Genomic DNA, 22,367 nt, shown 5'->3' on the forward strand with positions numbered 1-22,367 from the left:
GGGACTAGTTTTCTTTTGCAACTTATCACAAATAATATTTACCTTCTTGTGACAGACTCCCAAAACCAAGGACTTGAACTGGGGAGAATAAGGGATAGACAAAATTTCAGTAAAAATTATTCAACAAGGGAGAGACGAAATACAAATTCATACAAATTTCAATCGATATTTTTGTGTTTTGTCAAAATTTCGACCTCTTTGCTATCGAAATGGGAAATGGAGAAACCATATAACCTCATTAAACTCCTAGAATACACTGTTGGGGGTTATCGCATCATATTAGAAGCATCAGTCACTACATATTGGAGAAGACTTGGCCACACTCAACAAATATGGGTAATGAAAACTCTCTCTCTCTCTCTCTCTCTCTCTCTCTCTCTCTCTCTCTCTCTATCTATCTATCTATATATATATATATATACCTATTGGTTGGTAATGAAGTTTTTATATATTATACATCGAAGTTTGATCTATGACCCTATGGTATCAAATTATTTTCTATTTATTCTCTTACTTACAGTTGTATTAAGACTTGTGAAATGCAAATAGCATGTTTGAATCATAAGTGTTGTATGTGATGATGCACAATAACTGAGGAGGATAGCTATCAAGGTGCTCTCCTATGCATGTTCCGCTTCCTGTTGTGAGCGAATTGGAGTACATTTTTGCTCATGCTCTATAGTTTGTAATGCAATATTGTATTATAGAGGGACTGATGTATAATTATCTACTTAAATTGAGAGATTTTAGTTACATTTGCTTGATTATATACATGTTGGTAAAAACCGCATTTGGGAAAGTGGCATTAACCCAACATTTGGCATGCTAGATACGTGGAACTCCAGTAGGATCCTATCCCTTATCTATTAATTCAACCCATTTATGTAATATTTTATAATTGACTGTGGTCCTTTGGATTATAACCATTAGATGAACAACTTAATGAGAGATGATATTTAAAATCAAGATAAGGAATATGATGTGACAAATATTTTTTTCTCTACATTTTGGATTTTGAATTTAAATTGTAATTTTATCATGACATAATGGAATGAGTTCTGTAAGTATATGATTCAAAGGAAGATGGGGATTGCCTCCAATATAGGAAGGCCTAATCACCCATATCCTACAGGTAATATGAGTGGCTATGTAATGTGATTGATTGCCATGGTTTTTCCCTCTCCTTAGATAATGAACCCTCGGTCAATTCTCTCTTCCCCATCTCTTCTAATTGTTACCCCTCTCCTTAAGCTATTATGAAAAACCTAGTATTCTTGGAGATGGGAACGAAAAGCTACAATGGTGGGAATGATTGATTGCATAAGGGTTATATTCCCAATTAGCATTGCACTTGTGAAGTCACAAGTAACATGCACCAATGTGGTTGGTAGCCTAGTGGTGATCACTACTACGGAGTACCCTTTTTTTTTACAAAAATAAATAAATAAATAAAATAACATGCCTCTCCTTCTCTATTATTGATGATTAAATTTTTTGAATGGCCTCTCCAACCAGTAGAACGATCCATTCCGCCTTTCATTTTTAAGTTGTTTTTGTGGAAACTTAAGGTAAGTAAGTGTAGCTAATAAAGATAAAATTTGTTACGTTTATCAGATATAAGTACTTAATGTTCTCTTTGGTTTGATTTCTATTTGTATTTATTTGACTTATTTCTACTTTACAAGTGTTTGGTATAATTTATAGCACTTATTCTTATTTATAATAAATTAGAATAAATCACAAATTATTCTCAAACTATTTGTGATTTGTGGCAACAAATCATTTATGTTGATTTTTGCTACCTTAAATGAGCATGTGTGTTAAACTACTCAAAATCAATTTTTTTTTTTTTTGCTAATGACAGGTTTCCAGGCCTTCGGCCTTACTAATCCCACAAACCTTCGGCCTTACTAATCCCACAAGCCCATACTGACCCCACAACGCATGGACCAGGTCATCCTGGCGTTGAATGAGAACCATTCAATTTTTACTGAAAGCAGTGAAGAGCACTAAACACCCCTGTGTGAGTGGCCCAACGTGTACCTAGTGGGAGTCGAACTTAGGACGTTCGAGTTTACAACTCGAACCAAGTTCATTGCTCACCAACTGTGCTATCCCCTTAGGTTCTCAAAATCAATGGTAAATAAGTAACTTCAATATGTTTTATATTTTTCTAATAAAAAACCCCAAATCCTATCATCTATCTCACTTGAAGCTCAAAGCTTAAGATGAAAACTGAAACTTATTTCTCATCATATAATCTATTTTATAAATAGCAACCAAACGAATACTATTTATGATCCATAATTTATTGTCACAAATAATTTTAAAAAAATAGTTAATAAATACAAATAGAAATCATATCAAAGAGAACCTAAGATAAATTTGTGATTTTTATTTTACCTTATCTTGACGATATTTGATTTTCTTTTTTCTTATGATATAGATGTTTTTTTATAGTTAAGGGTATGCTTACCATGCTTCCATAGTTTATAAGTTGGCTCAGAAGGCCAGGGTAGAAAGACTAAATATAACTTTCACTTAGATATATCTAACGTTTTATTTTTTAAGCTTTTAAAGATCAAATCCAACTTGCCCTAGCATCCATAAATTAAATTATTTTGTCTGGAAAGAAGAAATTTAGTGTTAAAAGATTGTTGCCTAGTCACGTGGCCCCTACACCTATGTGGGGGCCAATGAGAATGCGCATAGGGCCTCAACATGTATTATTATTATTATTATTATTATTATTATTTTACTTTGAGCCTTCGAGGAAATAGAGCAGTAATTCATAGTTAGTTAATTCAAGACAACCTTATCTTTCCTTATTTTAAACAGGATTAAGGAAGAGCCCAACCAAGATGCATTGTGTTTTGGCACTTTGTACCCCAAATCATAGTTAGTAAATGTGTATAATACGCGTATTCATCCATATGAACTAATAAAATGATTTTTTTTTTCGTATTTTATATAAGGATGTGTATTTGAAACTGAAATCATTTACCGAAATTGAATTGAGCCATTTTACACCAAAGCCGTGAAACCATTTAATAAATGGTTCGATTTAGTTTTAAAACTGAAACCATTTAATGAATAGTTCAGTTTTGGTTTTAAAATCTAAAACATTGATAAATCATTAAACCGATTAACATATACATGGTAAGTTAAAGTCACTTAATGTTAAGTTTACATTCATTACAATAAAAAATTAAGTTTACAATAAAGAACTATTAAAAAATATATAATAATAAAGAATTCAATTCAATATTAAAAATTACATCCATTTCAGTAAAAAAATTAAAGGTAAAGAAGTTGTTTGGATACAAATTATAAAACATAGAAAAACTATTAAAACTGAAACCATTAATTAATGGTTTCGGTTTCAATATATGGAACCGTTAATTGAATGGTTCGAATTTGGTTTTACCTAAAAAATCTTGCACCAAACTGAATCAACCCATTTACACCGGAATCGAACCGTCTAACACCCTTAATTTTATCATAGATATGGTAAAACCATAAATTTTATAAAGTCGCGTATTAAACATGTATAATACATTACATTTTAAAGGAAGAAACAACATTATCTGTCTAGTGTTCCCACAACTAGACGCAATGCCATGTTTTCAAGGGTTCTGAAAAGATGCCCTACCTCCTGAAACAAGGGGCTGTGTTTGGGTGTGGAGAATGTAGACAGTAGTGTTCCTCCCCATTTTAAAATACATTTCGTTAATAAAAACCTAAAGTCATGTATTAAACACATGCAAGAAAGAACGCTACCCTCTAGTGTGTACCTGCGCCAAGACACAACGATTGTGAACAGAACATGCTGCCCTTGCATGCCTTCCTTTTGGTCTAGCCCGTTGAGGGTTTTTTTTTTTTTTTTTTTTAATCTAATACCTACTGAGTGCCGCTGGCCAGTGGCCAACCTAAGCTTTTCAAGTCAAAGCTACCACCGCTAGACTAAACTAGTGTTTGTGAGGTAATGTTCTCTTTCCCTCAATATATATAATACAATACATGAAGTCGTTATCTGTTTGAGTGCGCAGCCTACGCTACCACTAGTTGTATTTTTCTCTCCCTCTAAATAAAGGTTATCTTTTCACATGAGGGAAAGAGAGATACACTTATATGGGAGCACCGTGTATCCCATGCTCTCCAATATAATTCACTTTGATGTATATAATGTCTTATTTCCTTAAGCTTTTAAGTACCAAACCCAACTTGCCCAAACATCCAAAATTATAAAAAGAAGAATAACTATTTTAGCGGCAAGAGATTGTTGCCTCGTGGCGTGACTCATGCACCACTGTGAGGGCCAATGTAGGGGCATCAACATGGATTGATATCATTATTATTTTTTTCCTTAAACTATAGTTATTCAAGTCAGCCTTATTTTTCCCTATTTGTAATAGGGGTAGGGTTGAAGCCCAACCGAGATGCACCATTTTTTGCACTTTGTATCCCAATCAAGGATGTAGGGATACTTATCTGGGATCAATTGTATCGATCTAGATCGTCAATATATAACTCCTACTTTTTATAAAAATAATTTGTTTAATAACAATTTTACCCTTGATACTGATAGTCAAGGATCGAGATTGGTCTTAGTCGATACCAATATGATACAATCGATATAGCCAATCCGATACCAATACCTAAAATCATGATCCCAATTCATAGTATATAATACACGTATTTATCCATGTGGATTAATAAATTTTTTTCCAATGCATTTTACCATATATATGGTAAAAGCATGGATTGTATAAAGTCATGTATTAAACATGTATAATACATATCACGTTTTAAAGGGAGAAAGAACACTACTTGTCTCTGCTCTCCAAATTGAGACACAACGCTCTATTTACAGGGGTTGTGAAAAGACATCCTTGCCCTTGAAAAACATAGGGTTGTGTTTGGGCATGGGCAACACGGATGGGTAGCGTTAAAAATGTTAAAAGTCACATGTGAAACACATATGATACGGAAAATGATTTTATGTCGGCCTACACTAGCGTTCTCAGTGTTTATCTCTCCTCCCAAATATACTGTAGAGATGTTTTTCTACGCTAGCATTCTTTGTGTTCATCTCTCCTCCTATATGAAAGGGTAAAGATAACTGTTCCCATGAGGATAAGAGAGGCTCATATGTAGGGGTGTCAGTAACTAAACCGAATTGGTAAAACTGTTTTGGACCTATCTTACTGAACTCGAATCAAAATGAACCACAGGATTATTAGGCCGGTTTCGATTTGGGAGATTGTAACCACTAACAAACCAAACTGCATCGGAAATCGAAGAAACCCAAAATCAAATCAGAACCGACTCAAATTTGAGACCAAAACCAAAATAAATCGGTAAGAAACTGAAAAAGTTCAAAATTCATTAAAAAAACCAAGTTTTATATAGTTTTGTATGGGAAATCAAACCCAAACTGGATAAAAAACCAAAGCCAAACCAATACAAGAAATCGAAATCAAACTAAAACCAAAACCAAATCGAATATTCCTTATTGATTCGGTTTTGATTTCATCATTCTCACATCGAAACTTATTTAACCCGGAGTTAAACCAGGTTGACACCCCTACTTATATGGGAGCGCTAGTGTAGCCCATGCTCCTGAATATAATTTTTTCTTATTTGAAACCTAAAATCCCACGTTTCCAATCCTTAAACGGTTTAAAACGCAAACTGTTTTTAGTTAAAATGTGGTTGCCGTATGTAACCATTTAAAATGCATTTTGCCATATGCCTCTATGCAATGCGGGAGAAAATGGAAATGGGCGAATAAACTGTTTAAAATACATTTAAAACATCTATGTGTATTTTAAGGGTAAAACGGGAATTTTACCATAAATTAAAAAAAAAAAAAAAAAAAANTATCTTGACGATATTTGATTTTCTTTTTTCTTATGATATAGATGTTTTTTTATAGTTAAGGGTATGCTTACCATGCTTCCATAGTTTATAAGTTGGCTAAGAAGGCCAGGGTAGAAAGACTAAATATAACTTTCACTTAGATATATCTAACGTTTTATTTTTTAAGCTTTTAAAGATCAAATCCAACTTGCCCTAACATCCATAAATTAAATTATTTTGTCAGGATAGAAGAAATTTAGTGGTAAAAGATCGTTGCCTAGTCACGTGGCCCCTACACCTATGTGAGGGCCAATGAGAATGCGCACAGGGCCTCAACATGTATTATTATTAGGGTAATTTACAGCGCCACCCTTGGAGAATGCCATTATTATAGGGACACCCCCTCTCTTTCACCAAATTAAACTCAGACCCCCTACCGTCAGTCTCTGTTAAGTGATGCTATGAAATGACATTTTAACCCTTATAAGTAAAACACCCTTATCTTATTATCCCAAAAATACCCCTCTCTTCACACGTATACCGTTTCATTATCTCTGTATCACTCTCTCTCCATGGCGATGCCCTTGAAATTGCAGGAGTCTTGAGATTTCCCTTCATTCTGATAATAGCTATCGAAGGCATAAGAAGGAAAAAAATCTATGCAAAAAGTGCAGCCAAATTAGGGAAAACAAAGACAGAGAGACGAAATTCTTACCAAAGCTTGTAAATCCTGAAAACCGAACAATCAATCCATCCCAATTAAGAACTATGATCAATACATACAAGATCATATAAAAAGGGGAAAACCAAGACAAAGAGACAAGATTCATGCCAAAGCTTCCAAATCCTGAAAACCAACAGGGAAAAGAGAAGGTCTTCTTCATCAAATCAAAAATGGAAGGAAAGAGATCTATGCAAAAAGTGCAGCCAAAACCACATCCAAAAATGAAAGGATGAAGAAGCCTGCTCCGCGAGTCGCCGCAAGTCCCTCCACGGCTTCGTTCGTCGTCGCTGCCGCTGTTCTTCAATTGCCGTACTTGCATCCGCATGAATGAAATCTTTGTCTTCTCTCTCCTTATTCTCTATACCACCGATCTTCCCATTCCCCATTTGATCTGAAGCTTTTATCACAGCAATATCCTTGGAGATGATCGGAATCAGAGCCGAGGTGAAGGAATCTCTGTTGTTGCTACCGCCGTAGTCGCCGGAAGGGGGTTCGTAGCCGCTAATCTGAAAAGCCTTGAGGAACGCCGGAAGGGTTGTGATGAAATCCGCCGTCGTCGCCTTTGTCGGAAGGGTTGTGATGAAATCAATTTGGAGATTGCAAGTATCGATCTTGCCATAACCCCATGTCTTTAGAAGCTCCGCCGTGATTCCTTCCATGTCGCCATATATCACCGCTTCCGCTGCTCTTCACGGAGATCGATCACCGCTGCTCTTCACGGAGATCGATCGCCGCTGCTCTTCACGGAGATCGATCGCCGCTGCTTTTCACGGAGATCGATCACCGCTGCTCTTCATGGAGATCGATCGCCGCTGCTCTTCATGGAGATCGATCACCGCTGCTCTTCACGGAGATTGGGAATGGGTTAGGTCTCAATTTGGGGAACAGGGTATAATACCGTAAATGGGTATTTTAGGTAGTTAACATTTAGAAAGGGTATTTTGGTATTAAAAGAAAAATATAATAGATGACATCAGCATATAAGGTATATTCCATAACAGTGACTGACGGTAGGGGGTCTGAGTCTAATTTGGTGAAAGTGAGGGGGTGTTCCTATAATACTGGCATTCTCCAGGGGGTGGCGCTGTAAATTACCCTTATTATTATTATTATTATTTTACTTTGAGCCTTCGAGGAAATAGAGCAGTAATTCATAGTTAGTTAATTCAAGACAACCTTATTTTTCCTTATTTTAAACAGGATTAAGGAAGAGCCTAACCAAGATGCATTGTGCTTTGGCACTTTGTACCCCAACTCATAGTTAGTAAATGTGTATAATACGCGTATTCGTCCATATGAACTAATAAAATGATTTTTTTTTTTTGTATTTTATATAAGGATGTGTATTTGAAAACTGAAATCATTTACCAAAATTGAATTGAGCCATTTTACACCAAAGCCGTGAAACCGTTTAATAAATGGTTCGATTTAGTTTTAAAACTGTAACCATCTAATGAATAGTTCAGTCTTGGTTTTAAAATCTAAAACATTGATAAATCGTTAAACCGATTAACATATACATAGTAAGTTAAAGTCATTTAATGTTAAGTTTACATACGTTACAATAAAAAATTAAGTTTACAATAAAGAACTATTAAAAAATATATAATAAAAAAGAACTCAATTCAATATTAAAAATTACATCCATTTCAATAAAAAAATTAAAGGTAAAGAAGTTGTTTGGATAAAAATTATAAAACATAGAAAAACTATTAAAACCGAAACCGTTAATTAATGGTTTCGGTTTCAATATATGGAACCGTTAATTAAATGGTTCGAATTTGGTTTTACCTAAAAAATCTTGCACCAAACCGAATCAACCCATTTACACCGGAATTGAACCGTCTAACACCCTTAATTTTATCATAGATATGGTAAAACCATAAATTTTATAAAGTCGCGTATTAAACATGTATAATACATTACATTTTAAAGGAAGAAAACAACATTATCTATCTAGTGTTCCCACAGCTAGACGCAATGCCATGTTTTCAAGGGTTATGAAAAGATGCCCTACCTCTTGAAACAGGGGGCTGTGTTTGGGTGTGGGGAATGTAGACAGTAGTGTCCCTCCCCATTTTAAAATACATTTCGTTAATAAAAACCTAAAGTCATGTATTCAACACATGCAAGAAAGAACGTTACCCTCTAGTGTGTACCTGCGCCAAGACACAACGATTGCGAATAGAACATGCTGCCCTTGCATGCCTTCCTTTTGGTCTAGCCCGTTGAGGGTTTTTTTTTTTTTTTTTTTTTTTTTTAAATCTAATACCTACTGAGTGCCACTGGCCAGCCTAAGCTTTTCAAGTCGAAGCTACAACTACTAGACTAAACTAGTGTTTGTGAGGTAATGTTCTCTTTCCCTCAATATATATAAAACAATACGTGAAGTGGTTATCTATTTGAGTGCGTAGCATACGCTACCACTAGTTGTATTTTTCTCTCCCTCTAAATAAAGGTTATCTTTTCACACGAGGGAAAGAGAGATACACTTATATGGGAGCACCGGTGTATCCCATGCTCTCCAATATAATTCACTTTGATGTATATAATGTCTTATTTCCTTAAGCTTTTAAGTACCAAACCCAACTTGCGCAAACATCCAAAATTGTAAAAAGAAGAAGAACTATTTTAGCGGCAAGAGATTGTTACCTCGTGGCGTGACTCATGCACCACTGTGAGGGCCAATGTAGGGGCATCAACATGGATTGATATCATTATTATTTTTTCCTTAAACTATAGTTATTCAAGTCAGCCTTATTTTTCCCTATTTGTAACGGGGTTAGGGTTGAAGCCCAACCGAGATGCACCATTTTTTGCACTTTGTATCCCAATCAAGGATGTAGGGATACTTATTTGGGATCGATTGTATCGATCTAGATCGTCAATATATAACTCCTACTTTTTATAAAAATAATTTGTTTAATAACAATTTTACCCTTGATACCGATAGTCAAGGATCGAGATTGATCTTAGTCGATACCAATATGATACGATCGATATAGCCAATCCGATACCAATACCTAAAATCATGATCCCAATTCATAGTGTATAATACGCGAATTTATCCATGTGGATTAATAAATTTTTTTCCGATGCATTTTACGATATATATGGAAAAAGCATGGATTGTATAAAGTCATGTATTAAACATGTATAATACATATCACGTTTCAAAGGGAGAAAGAAAACTACTTGTCTCTGCTCTCCAAACTGAGACACAACGCTCTATTTACAGGGGTTGTGAAAAGACATCCTTGCCCCTTGAAAACATAGGGCTGTGTTTGGGCGTGGGAAACACGGATGGGTATCGTTTAAAAAAGTTAAAAGTCACATATTAAACACATATGATACGGAAATGATTTTATGTCGGCCTACACTAGCGTTCTTAGTGTTTATCTCTCCTCCCAAATATAGTGTAGAGATGTTTTTCTACGCTAACGTTCTTTGTGTTCATCTCTCCTCCTATATGAAAGGGTAAAGATATCAATTCCCGTGATGATAAGAGAGAGGCTCATATGCAAGGGTGTCAATAACTAAACCGAATTGGTAAAACTGTCTTGGACCTATCTGACTAAACTTGAATCAAAATGAACCGTAGGATTATTAGGCCGGTTTCGATTTGGGAGATTGTAACCACTAACAAACCAAACTGCATCGTAAATCGAAAAACCCAAAATCAAATCAGAACCGACTAAAATTTGAGACCAAAACCAAAATAAATCGGTAAGAAACTGAAAAAGTTCAAAATTCATTAAAAAAACCAAGTTTTATATAGTTTTGTATGGGAAATCAAACCCAAACTGGATAAAAAACCAAAGCCAAACCAATACAAGAAATCGAAATCAAACCGAAACCAAAACCAAATCGAATATTCCTTATTGATTCGGTTTTGATTTCATCATTCTCACATTGAAACTTATTTAACCCGGACTTAAACCAGGTTGACACCCCTACTTATATGGGAGTGCTAGTGTAGCCCATGCTCCCGAATAGAATTTTTTTCTTATCTGAAGCCTAAAATCCCATGTTCCCAATCCTTAAATGGTTTAAAACGCAAATTGTTTTTAGTTAAAATGTGGTTGCCGTATGTAACCATTTAAAATGCATTTTGCCATATGCCTTTATGCAATGCGGGAGAAAATGGAAATGGCCGAATAAACCGTTTAAAACACGTTTAAAACACCTATGCGTATTTTAAAGGTAAAACAGGAATTTTATCATTAAAAAAAAAAAAAAAAAAAAAAAACCATTCGATAGGGTTTATGTTTTCTTCCCCTATCCTCTTATTCCTCTTAACCCTTCTTCTCCGTCGGTCAATCTGAGAATTCAGATTTCAGACTGCATTCCTCCTAATCCTTCTTCTCCGTCGGTCCTCAGAATCAGAGAAGAGAAGAAGAAGAGACAAGTCGCAAGTCGCAACTCACAAGTCGATCGAAGAAGACGACGGCAGTAGCAGGCCGTCGACAGCAGCCGATCGAAGGAAACCCTCTTCTTCTACCTCTTCCTCACCGCATTGAAGCCGTTGCAGGCCGTCGACAGCAGTCTCAGAGAAGCAGTCGACAGCGGCCGAAGGCGCAGCGAAAAAAGGTTAGAAATGTTTCAGAATAGCTCTCGCCAGTCGCCAATCGCCAATCGCCATCTGATATTCTCTATTCTGTTTTAGCAGTGGGATTAGAGATCTTCGAGTAACTAAGAGTCTTTTCTTCTGAAAGTAGGAGACATCCAATGTTGGGTGGGTTACGGCGCAGGCTAAGGTCATCCAATATTGGTCTTATGTTCAGAAATTTTCTTGGTCTTCCCTTTTGGTATCCAGAGGATTGGACATTCCTTTCTACTTACTAGTAGTTCAATATTTTTGGTGAGACTTATTTTCTTTCAAAACCATTCCTTTTGTCAATATTATTTAGCATCTCTTACCTCAAACAGTGAGTTTATTTCTTCTACTTCTTCTTCTTTGTCTTGACTTTCTTTGAAGAACCTTCTAATTGGGGCTCACTCAATCTGTCAGCCACTTCAGTAACTCTCTGAAGAACCCCCTATTTCTGTGTTAAGAGTTTAGTCGATGTAGTATCGTGGATAGACAGATTGCTGGGTAGGTAGATAAGTATTTGGGGCTGTCCTGTATTTCATTTTCTGTTTTACTGGTTCTTCTGTTTATTTCTAGTTGTGGTAGAAGTTTGAAATTGGACTAAATATTTCGTGTCATGTTACTCATGTAGGCAATTGTTGCATTGAAGAAGGGTGCACATCTTCTTTTTTTTATATTTTGGACATTTTTTTTTTAATATGGTGTATTAAATTTTAATTTGAAATTTACATTGGATGCTATATTTTGGATGATATATGCATGAATGTCTGATGTTATTGTAGTTTAGAACATTAGATGCAGGTATACAGGTAATAATCTCTCAAATTACATGAGTATACTGCCCATTTTTTGGTTTCATTTTTTTGAAAACTACACGTTTAATACTCGTACCGTTCATTTTCATCTGTTTGACGTTCCCTTTTTTTTACCTTTTTTTGACTATACCGTTCATCGTTTTTATCTGTTTAAAACCCGTACCGTACGTTTATTTTTTTGCCATTCCCGTTTTGATTAACAGTGGTCCCGTCCCCTACTGGACAACATACAAACCCTAAAAGGACTTAAATCTCTTGCGCAGGAGAAGGAGTGAGAACCGCAGGTCGCCCTAACCTTTCCCATCACCTTCTTCGTCTCTGGCAGCCCTTGCCGCCGCTATTTCTGGAACTCAGGTAAGTTATTATTCGTTTCATCTCAATTCTAGTGGAGGGTTTAACATTTTCTCTCCGAAAAATCTTTACTTTGGCTTCTTCCTCTTCTTTTTCTATCTTCACTCCACAACCAGAGTGCCCTAGCATCTTTTTTTTCTTTCTCCCCGGACGGAGGTGCACACTCTGAGGGTGATATTTCCTTATCTGATCTTTATTTCGGTGATTTTTCTGTACAGAAAATATGGCAACGGCAACCCTACTGTCTATGGTGGACATTGAAGCTAAAGCTGTGAATCTTGGAATTGATTTATCAACAGTGGATTTAGAATCTATAAAGCTTCCTCCTGGCGAAGACTTTGGTATAAGGAGGTAATTAACCCAAGCTATAGAGCGGTTTTTTTATATTATTTTTTTATTTGAGTCATTGTAAGCTTTCCTCTCTCGTTCTCTTTGTAGTGACGATGATGAAGATATTCTCAATGAGGATACCCAGGAATTTGAAACTGGTTTTGGGAATATCATTGTTGTTGATAATCTCCCAGTTGTTCCACCGGAGAAATTTGAGAAGCTTGAAGGAGTCGTCCGGAAAATATACAGTCAAATTGGTGTTATTAAGGATGATGGGCTTTGGATGCCCCTCAATCCTGAAACCAACAAGACGTTAGGTTACTGCTTTATTGAGTTCAATACTCCTCAGGTATCAAAAAGTTTATATTTTTGTTTGGAATTCTGCATTTAAATATTCAAGAAGTGTGTAGATTAGTCAACTAATTTAACTGTGAATTTAAAAGCAGAAAAAATCAGTTTATTCATGGATTTGCAGATGAGATCCTGTTCATGAACATGAGTGGTTTTCCTCCTCCGGAAGTTGAATAAACAATGTACCTACCGTTCCCCCCCCCCCCAACCATTTTATCATCCGTATCTAGATGAATTCAATGAGCACTTACTCTTACTGATTGGAAATCTGTTATATTGACACTATACAATCCCCTACTCGAGTCCAAGGATGTCCAGCTGTCGGCTGTCCTTGGACTCGAGTTGGGACTAGGGGTCAAAATATGGTTTGCCATAAGCTGATGTATGATTTCAAGTGGTGACAGGGTGCTTTAGGGCTTCTTTTGAGTCAATTGGATAGTGCTTGTGTAGTCGTATTACGATTGTCTGCATTTGTTGTTTTCTTCACCCCTCCCCTAACAAAGAAAATGTGTGATTATAATGCACATATTTGAAATCCTGTTGACCTTGATGAATGTTTATTGGTTACTCTTTGGAGGAGAGTTTTATTTCTGTATGCATATTTAAATACATCAAAGGTATCTATTCTTTTTATTGCTGTTGCAGGAGGCTGAGCTTGCCAAGGAGAAAACACATGGATATAAGTTGGACAAGTCACACATATTTGCTGTGAACTTATTTGATGACTTCGACAAGTTTATGAAAGTTCCAAATGAATGGGCTCCTCCTGAGATAAAACCATATACTCCTGGGGTAACCCTTGAATCTTTTGTTTCTTAATGTCATTCCCTTTCTGTTTATGCTTATTATGTCCTATGCACAATTTTTCAGACTCCATATTTCTATTTAGATTTGAAATTAAGATTGTTTCTGAGTGGCTCAATATTTTACTAAGCTTGATAATGATACAGAGTATACATATTTTATTTTTTTTATGGTTTCTCTCCCCCCACCTTTCCTTTGTAAGAGAGAAGCAGAAGATATAGTTAGAGGACCTTTGAAGGAATTTTCTGATTTACATTCCCATGGTCGTGGCCAACTACATGATTATTTTGAATAATGTAAACAACATCTTTGAGCATGCTCTATTATTCTATCTGAAAACTTCATTTTATAGCTCTCTCTCTTTTGATTTTCTATGTTTATCATTTTTTCTTAAGTGGAGACAGTGAATACTTACTTCATTACGTTCTTGGTTTAGGAAAATCTTCAACAATGGCTTATAGATGAAAAAGCCCGAGATCAGTTTGTAATTCGTGCCGGATCAGACACTGAGGTGTTATGGAATGACCCCAGGCAACTAAAGCCAGAGCTTGTATACCGTCGGGGTGTAAGTGATTTTCCTAACAAAATTTCTTGTTTTTCATCAAATAGAACTTCAATAATTGTGGAGATACTACATGTCTGGGAAGATTGCCAACTTTTGTAATTTGGGGAGACTTTATATAATTTTGTCTTGTATTTTCAACATGTAAAATTTATAAAATCCCATTAAAACCTATCCGATGCACAATCTGTTGGAGATTTTTTGGCCAAGTTCTACTATAGTTGATTACAACAACAACAAAGCCTTATCCTAACTAAATGATCTAAGTTCTGCTATAGTTGATTACAATAACGAATAAGCCTTATCCCAACTAAATGGGGTTGGCTACATGGATCCCTAACCTCTAATAAGCTCTATTTGAGGTCACATCTGGTTCAAGGCATAAGCTATGCTTGTAAGTCTCAACATTTCTCGAGAGTCATTTTAGGTTAGCCCCGGGCTCTTTTCGCTCCCTCATTATGAGTCAAATCACTCTTCTGTATTGGAGCATCTAAATTATCCACGATAAGCACAAACAAATAAGGGCTTAAAGTTGATCCTCGATGTAATTCAATTGTAATTGGTAATTCACTACTTTGACCACCATAGTTCTTTCACTAGTCACCACACCATCATATATATCTTTAAATATGTTCACATATTTATTCTCTTCTTTAGTACTTGTCAGGTTACTTCTCTTGGGACCCTGTTATATTCTTTTTCTTGGTCAAATTAAGACCATATGACAATCCTTTTTGCAATCTATAAATCTTTACATTAGCCTCCTAAGTAAGTACTTAGCTTTTGTCCTAGATCTTCTTGGCATAAAACCAAATTGGTTCTTTGCAATAGTAGTTTTATTAAATTGATTATTGATATATTTTATATGAGACGAAAAAAAAGAAGAAATCACAAGTGAAATTGTATATCAATGGTGAAAAGATAAAATAACAATGTGGAAAACAAGACAAGGATTCTCTACAATGACATGGTAAACCAATTAAAAGGAATGTAGCGCAGCTTGCCTTAGGGGAGTTTCAATAACTCTCTCCCATAATTTCATAGTATGACTTATTAGTTTTATGCCTGTATAGCTATTGCGACTCAGAATATTTCCTTTATTTTTATAAATAAGAACCACAATGCTTCTCCATTCATCTGCCAGTTCCTTGTGCTCATAATCTTATTAAACAACTTGAATAGCCACAACAAACCGCAAATTCCTTAGATATTCCACGCTTCTATTGGGACCCATCTAGACCTAGTGCATTGCCTACTTTCATCCTCCTTAGAGCTTCTTTTACTTTTGGCATTGTAATTGATATATATGACATGTGGTGTCCTGATTGATGGGTGATCATAGTTGCTATGACGTCTAGGTGACCCAAGGTGTCGGAGAGGGTGCCCAAACAAGGCGACCAAGGCGCCCGCCTAGAGGCGTCTGGACGCCAAGCTAGGCGATGCTGTGACAACTATGTGGGTAATGCAGTATTACAGGACACTTTTACTGGAAATGTCTTCATTTAATAGGCTGTAAAAATAATCTTTTCATCTCTTCTTAATACCCTCATCTCTTATTAGTACCTTACCATCTCAACTTTTAATACATATAACATGGTCGGAATCTTTACTCTTCCTTTCCTTCATTTTAGCTATTTATTTCCTTGCCTTTGTTTTATCCACAGTTTTCTTAGCTTTATTTCTAGTAATTAAAGTACCTTTTTAGATCCTCTACATTTTCATCCTTTGCCATAAAACTAACTTCCTTAGCCTTAATGGCTGCTTAAATCTCATTATCCGACTGCGAAGTCTCCCTAGTGGAATGTCGTTTCCTTTAGATTCACCTAGGACAACTCTTGCAAGCTTCTCATTACAAATAGTCATCTTGTTCCACATAGGATTAGTGTCTCCATCAAAGTCCCACTTTCCTTGTTGACCAACTTATCAGTAAGTGATTTCTAAATATCTCATTTCAAGCTCTACCAATTTATCCTGGGGCAAATAAGCGCTCACCTTTCTTATGATTTGGCATGATGAGGCACATGCCCATGACCAATAATCTATGTTGTGTGGTTAGGCTCTTCTCTGATATAACTTTACGATCTTTTCAGAAGAACCCATCTGACCTTCTAATTTGAAAGAAATCTATTTGGCTGCCATGATGCCCACTTTTGAAGGTAACTAAATTTCCTCTCTTTTCAAAGTATGTGTGTACAATGGATAATTCTAAGCCACAAAAAAAATCCAAAGCTATAGTCAGTCTTCATTCATCTCTCCAAAACCATAACCTTTATGTACACTTTCATAGCCTCTAAGTTCTCTTCCAACATGTTCATTCTGATCACCCCCTTAATGCAATCCGGGGTTCTGAAACTAAGCAATCTAGGGTTCTTGGATTGCTTATGGACCCACACAACCAACAAATAGCTCAAATTTAAGAATTAGTTGTGCAATCCCGTAATAAACCAGAAATGTAAAGGGCTACTTTGGTAGCTAAATAGGGAAAAATAGGGAAGGGCAATCCTGGAAACAAATTTTTAAAGGGGATTAGAAGCACAACGAGAGGTTTTCTTCAACCTTGCATCGGTAAGAAGGCGGAAGAACAATCTCGAACCAGGTTGGAGAACTCACCAATGGGTCTTTCAATCGATCTGAAATTTAAAGGGTAGGTTGCTAGCCCAATGACCTATGATCCTCAACCAATAATCCAACAAACAGAAGTTTGGAACCAAGAAAACAATTCTTGAAATTGCATCTGGCGGTAGAAGGAGATCAGATCTACAACGCAAGTTGATTCTGACATGGCCCATAAGGTTTTGCTACAAGACTTTACTGGTTAGGTCACCCAAAGAATAGGTAGCAAGGTTTCAACTTTCGAAGTGAAAAGATTAGATGTATGGGAGATCGAATCAACATTATATGGGCTACTTCTACCACTGGACAGAGAATGGCTACCAGCAAGAAGAAGAAGGGAAAGGGGTAAATCCTTGGGAAAGAAAATCAGAGGAGGGGAGAGAGGGATGTATGAGAGCACACACTCACAGCTCTTGGCAGCAACACCAAACCAAAATCTCATTTTAATGTTCCAAATATTCTTTTGCTATTACAACCAGGTATTTAAAGAAGGAAATAAAGACTCTCAACTAAACTCTTAAACTGAAATAAAATTTAAATCAAACTCTATAATTAAAACATGGAACCCAAAACTAACTAGCCTATCTTTGACTCCAACAAAAATATAAGTAAAATTACAAATGATTCTAAAAATAAAAATCTTAAAATAGCCTTTGGATCTGGTTCATCCCCATTTGGGCTACCCAACAAGTTTGGGCAGGTCTAACGAATTGCTCCTGCATCACTCCTATAATAATCGTTTCTCTTGGACTAAAACCTTGCACTAATCCATATATTTGTTCCCAAAATTGTAGGTTACTACTCTCATCCAATCCTACAGGGGTGCGTAAGCTAATTATATTTACAACTTCTTTCTCCGACATGAGCTTGATGGATATAATCATATCACCAAATATTTTAACATCCGCCACATCATTTTTGAAATCTTTATCTACTACTATGCCCACTCCACTTCTATTACTTTTGTACCCTGTATACCCAAGTTTAAAGTCATCAAACTCCTTAGATTTCTTACCTTTCCATCTAGTCTATTGAATGCAAGCTATGTTAATCCTTCTTCTCATTGTAACATCTGTCAATAGGGGATCCTATAAAGTTTACCTATTATTGATTACCTTATCTAACCCTGCCCTCCTTTTTTGCATAGAAACAGTGCTGTGAGGGGTTTTTTTTTTTAAATGAATAAATGGATTCATTGCCAAGAGGAGAAAATATATAGGGGATTAAAAAGAGGGGGAGGGGGGGGGAAGAAGCAAGCCAAGAAGGAACAAGCTCGAGAGCACCATAGCTATTGGAAAAAAGGTGTGGTAATCTAAGCACTAAGGCAACAAGCCAAAAGGGCAAATATGGGGGTTAAGGGTGGGGGAAGGGGAGAGAAAAGAAGTGGAGAGGCCCCATGATACAACAATAAGCTTGTTCCTTGGGGTATGTCTAACAAGGCGAGAGCACAGAGAAGCAATCTTGGGGGAGATATTGAAGTAGATAACATTCCAAATCTTGTCGAAATAACGAGAGTTGGAAGTCCATCTACAAAGATTCCTTTCCATCCAGATATGGTTGATGGTGGCGTAAAAAGCAAGCTCTCTGATAGTGTCACAAACAGATGAACCGGCATAAGTCATATTAACCCAGATCGATTCTCTACCTAGAGGGAGTACACTTATTCTCGAAGGCCAGCAGCGATTAAGAACCTTCTTCCAGACCGCGGAGGAGAGGTTGTTAGTGCAGGAAGCAGCATGTTATCCCCTTGTATAGATACCCACTCGGCTTTCGCTTTCTTACTCTTTTCTTCTTCTTGCGCTAGTATTTGGATCATACATTGTTAGATAATTTATATTTAATGCTTTGTAAGATCATGCCTTGCATTTACACTTAATAGCTTTAAACAGCTATATGACTGATTATATACGGCTTTATTGGCAGTATTGGACTGAAAGTTTTGTTCAGTGGTCCCCACTTGGAACATACTTGGCCACAGTGCACAGGCAGGGTGCTGCCGTTTGGGGTGGTGCCGCTACCTTTAACCGTCTCATGCGTTATGCTCATCCCCAGGTGACCTGTTGTTATTTTTTTACTTGCCTTTTGAGTGGCTAGCTTTTATTTCACTTAATAATTTTGCTTCATGGAATTGAATGCAGGTTAAGCTCATTGATTTCTCTCCTGGGGAGAAATATTTGGTTACATATAGCAGCCATGAACCAAGCAATCCTCGTGACACCCATGTGAGAATTCATTCTTAGGAGTCATATTGATTATTTTTATGTAGATGTAGGATCTTTCTGGCATTCTAACATTTTTTATTTTTTATTTTAAATGTAGAGGGTCGTCTTGAACATCTTTGATGTGAGGACCGGAAAGGTTATGAGAGATTTTAAGGGAAGTGCGGATGAGTTTGCAACTGGTGGCACCGGGGGTGTGTCTGGCGTGTCATGGCCAGTCTTTAGGTGATTTATTTTATATGAATTTGTTTATGTGAACTTAGTGAAGCTGAATATCTCTCATTGACTTTTTCTAGATAAATCTTGCAGGTGGGGAGGTGGGAGAGATGATAAATATTTTGCTAGAATTGGGAAAAATGTGATCTCTGTCTATGAAACAGAGACGTTCACTCTTATTGACAAAAAGTCCTTGAAGGTTGAAAATGTGATGGATTTCTGTTGGTCACCCACAGATCCCATATTTGCACTCTTTGTGCCAGAGCTAGGTGGTGGGAACCAACCTGCTAGGGTGAGTAAACAATGTCATTTGAAGAGACATGGTTCTTTTTGTCATGTTTATTTATTCCTCTTTTATTTTCCATTCTCAGGTCAGCCTTGTCCAAATTCCTAGCAAGGAAGAACTGAGGCAGAAAAATCTTTTCAGTGTTAGTGATTGCAAAATGTACTGGCAAAGCAATGGGGACTACCTTGCTGTTAAGGTTGATCGGTATACTAAAACCAAAAAAAGCACATACACTGGCTTTGAGCTTTTCCGCATAAAGGAAAGGGACATACCTATTGAGGTTTTGGAGCTTGAGAATAAGAATGACAAAATTGTTGCCTTTGCCTGGGAACCCAAAGGGCATAGGTTTGCTGTTATCCATGGAGACAGCCCCAAGCCTGACATAAGCTTCTACTCAATGCGGAGTGCTCATAACTCGGGACGTGTCTCAAAGCTCACTACCCTCAAAGGCAAACAGGCTAATGCTCTTTTCTGGTCTCCTGGTGGACGCTTCATTATCCTTGCAGGTTTGAAAGGTTTCAATGGACAGTTGGAATTCTATAATGTTGACGAGCTTGAGACAATGGCAACAGGAGAGCATTTCATGGCAACTGACATAGAATGGGATCCAACAGGAAGGTATTACAAGGGCTCAGAATTTTTTTCTGTACTTGGAAGTATTACAAATTTCAACCTTGCAATGATTATTTTGTTTACTTCTGAATAAAAAATAATTTATTTCCTGAAATTTGAAACAAAGTGATCATTCTAGACTCTCAATTATTGTGAAGTTTTTAGGAATGATGTATTTCGTTTTCTTTCACCACATTGTTTGCACTGTTTTTTGAAAGTCTGGACAAACTGATCATTTTTTGATAGTCTTTTTAATTTGAAATTTCAGGAATATTCTTTTTAATTTCCTCCTTTTTTCACCTCTAACATAGTTGTTGATTTTCTTTTGCTTACTGTAGATATGTTGCAACATCCGTTACTTCAGTTCATGAAATGGAGAATGGGTTCAATATTTGGTCCTTCAATGGAAAGCTGCTATATCGGGTTTCAAGGGACCATTTCTATCAGGTAGAGCAATGAATATCTGAGTCAAATATCTTTCAAGACCTGCTGTTTATATTTTGGTTAGGTCACATGGCTCGGCATCCCCGCGGCGTGTCCAACCTCCAAATAATGAGTACATGTGTGAAGTTGCCGGCCCGTTGTTGATACGATCTATGTTGGAGATTAAATTTTTTAACGTTCCTCCCCCTCCCCCTCCCCCTCCCCTCCTCCCTTGTCTTCCTGTGTCTAACTGCTATACCTTTTCTTTTTTTCAACTGCTACTTTCTAATCGTACTTTCTGCATTCTACTTAATTAATTTTTTTTTTTGGTTTCCCCCTTGATTGTTTAGTTTTTGTGGCGCCCAAGGCCTCCATCCTTCTTAAGTCCAGAGAAAGAGGAAGAGATAGCAAAGAACCTGAAGAAGTACAGCAAGAAGTATGAAGCAGAGGATCAGGATGTCTCATTGCTCTTGAGTGAACTAGATCAAAAGAAACGGAAGATGCTTCAAGAGGAATGGGATCGTTGGGTTCAGGAATGGAAGAACCTACATGAAGAAGAGGCGGAGATACGGCAATTGTTGAGGGATGGGGAAGCAAGTGATGAGGAAGAGGAGTACGAGGCTAAAGAAGTTGAAGTAGAAGAAGTGTTGGATGTAACAGAGGAGGTGGTGTCGTATGATTTTGAGCAGAATGCAAATTATATGAGTTGAGACTGGTAACTTGGTTTCTTCATTTCTTAACAGCCGCCCAAATTTTTGAGTTTCTCCATTTTGTTTAGGTTGGCTAATTGCGTTTATGTATGAGGGTTTAGAAGTTGATGCCTTTATTTTAAAGTGGATTTCCTAATTTTGCCCTGTTGAATTCTTCTTTAGTTCGTCGATATAACATTTAGTGAACATTGTAATGGCCTATTTTTGCTTGACATTGTTGAGGGAGAACTATCCCTGATACCCCATGCAGGTAGTTCATGGTATGTGCATGTGTGCATTTGTGTTGATTGCATGGTCTTCGAAGATTTCTTCCGAAGAGTAGTTGCTGAAGGGCAAAATTTGGTTGGTGGTTAATGAAGCTGAGTTTGGTTGTTTGGTTGGTTTGCTACTCTGCTGGTATAGTGATACTCAGACTTTTTTTTGGGGGGGGGGGTGCTTGGTGTATGTTACCCGTACCCTCTTTTTTTGGGGGTGGGGTTTAATACAACTTGGGGGCTTTGAGGGGTTTAACTAGCAAGATGCGATGGCCCAGCACTGTCTCTCTCCTGCCCCTTTGGAAAGCCCCCCTACCCCTCCCATTTCACCCCTCCATTGGTTGAGTTGTTAGCTCCAGAAAAACTAAAATCTAACGGAGTGCCCAATCTTTTCACATTTTAGAACTTAGAATCAAGTAGAGGGTCGAACTCATAGATTCTGATTCAATTTGTCCTGGAATATGCGCCGGTCAAGTCGACTGATTCCAACTATTGTGATTTGAGTTTAAAAAGTTAAAACCTTTTTAACAAGAGCTTTGTGTGGGATGAGCTGTTATATTTCTAGAGCATTAGTAATTTTTTGTTCTTTCGTGGAAATGGGTGTATGATTTATTAATATCCACTGTACGAAGTTTATTGACCAA

General features: G+C 36.8%; 1 protein-coding gene across 2 annotated transcripts; it reads left to right on the top strand.

Moving 5' to 3' along the window:
- The first annotated feature begins 10,874 nt into the window (after positions 1-10,874).
- Positions 10,875-21,732, top strand: LOC122081986 (eukaryotic translation initiation factor 3 subunit B-like). 2 transcript variants are annotated; one of them, XM_042649445.1, is made up of 13 exons: positions 10,875-11,176; positions 12,256-12,346; positions 12,562-12,694; positions 12,782-13,022; positions 13,670-13,816; positions 14,265-14,393; positions 18,927-19,055; positions 19,142-19,225; positions 19,323-19,447; positions 19,532-19,730; positions 19,810-20,342; positions 20,675-20,783; positions 21,110-21,732. In XM_042649445.1, exons 3-13 carry the CDS (start codon positions 12,567-12,569, stop codon positions 21,467-21,469), a joined length of 2,184 nt encoding a protein of 727 aa, XP_042505379.1. In that variant the 5' UTR covers positions 10,875-11,176; positions 12,256-12,346; positions 12,562-12,566; the 3' UTR covers positions 21,470-21,732. The 2 variants fall into 2 exon arrangements, with proteins under 2 accessions (XP_042505379.1, XP_042505380.1); XM_042649446.1 differs by lacking the exon at positions 10,875-11,176 and adding an exon at positions 11,290-11,447.
- The last annotated feature ends 635 nt before the right edge of the window (positions 21,733-22,367 follow it).

The sequence above is a fragment of the Macadamia integrifolia genome, chromosome 6, assembly GCF_013358625.1.
Source record: "Macadamia integrifolia cultivar HAES 741 chromosome 6, SCU_Mint_v3, whole genome shotgun sequence".
Lineage (NCBI taxonomy): Eukaryota > Viridiplantae > Streptophyta > Magnoliopsida > Proteales > Proteaceae > Macadamia > Macadamia integrifolia.

Bases quoted from the DNA above. Each gene is read 5' to 3' on its own strand.
- LOC122081986 (XM_042649445.1), top strand. From the start codon at position 12,567: ATGGCAACGGCAACCCTACTGTCTATGGTGGACATTGAAGCTAAAGCT. The intron at 13,023-13,669 runs GTATCAAAAAGT...TTGCTGTTGCAG, and splicing joins TTGAGTTCAATACTCCTCAG to GAGGCTGAGCTTGCCAAGGA. The intron at 19,056-19,141 runs GTGACCTGTTGT...AATTGAATGCAG, and splicing joins TGCGTTATGCTCATCCCCAG to GTTAAGCTCATTGATTTCTC.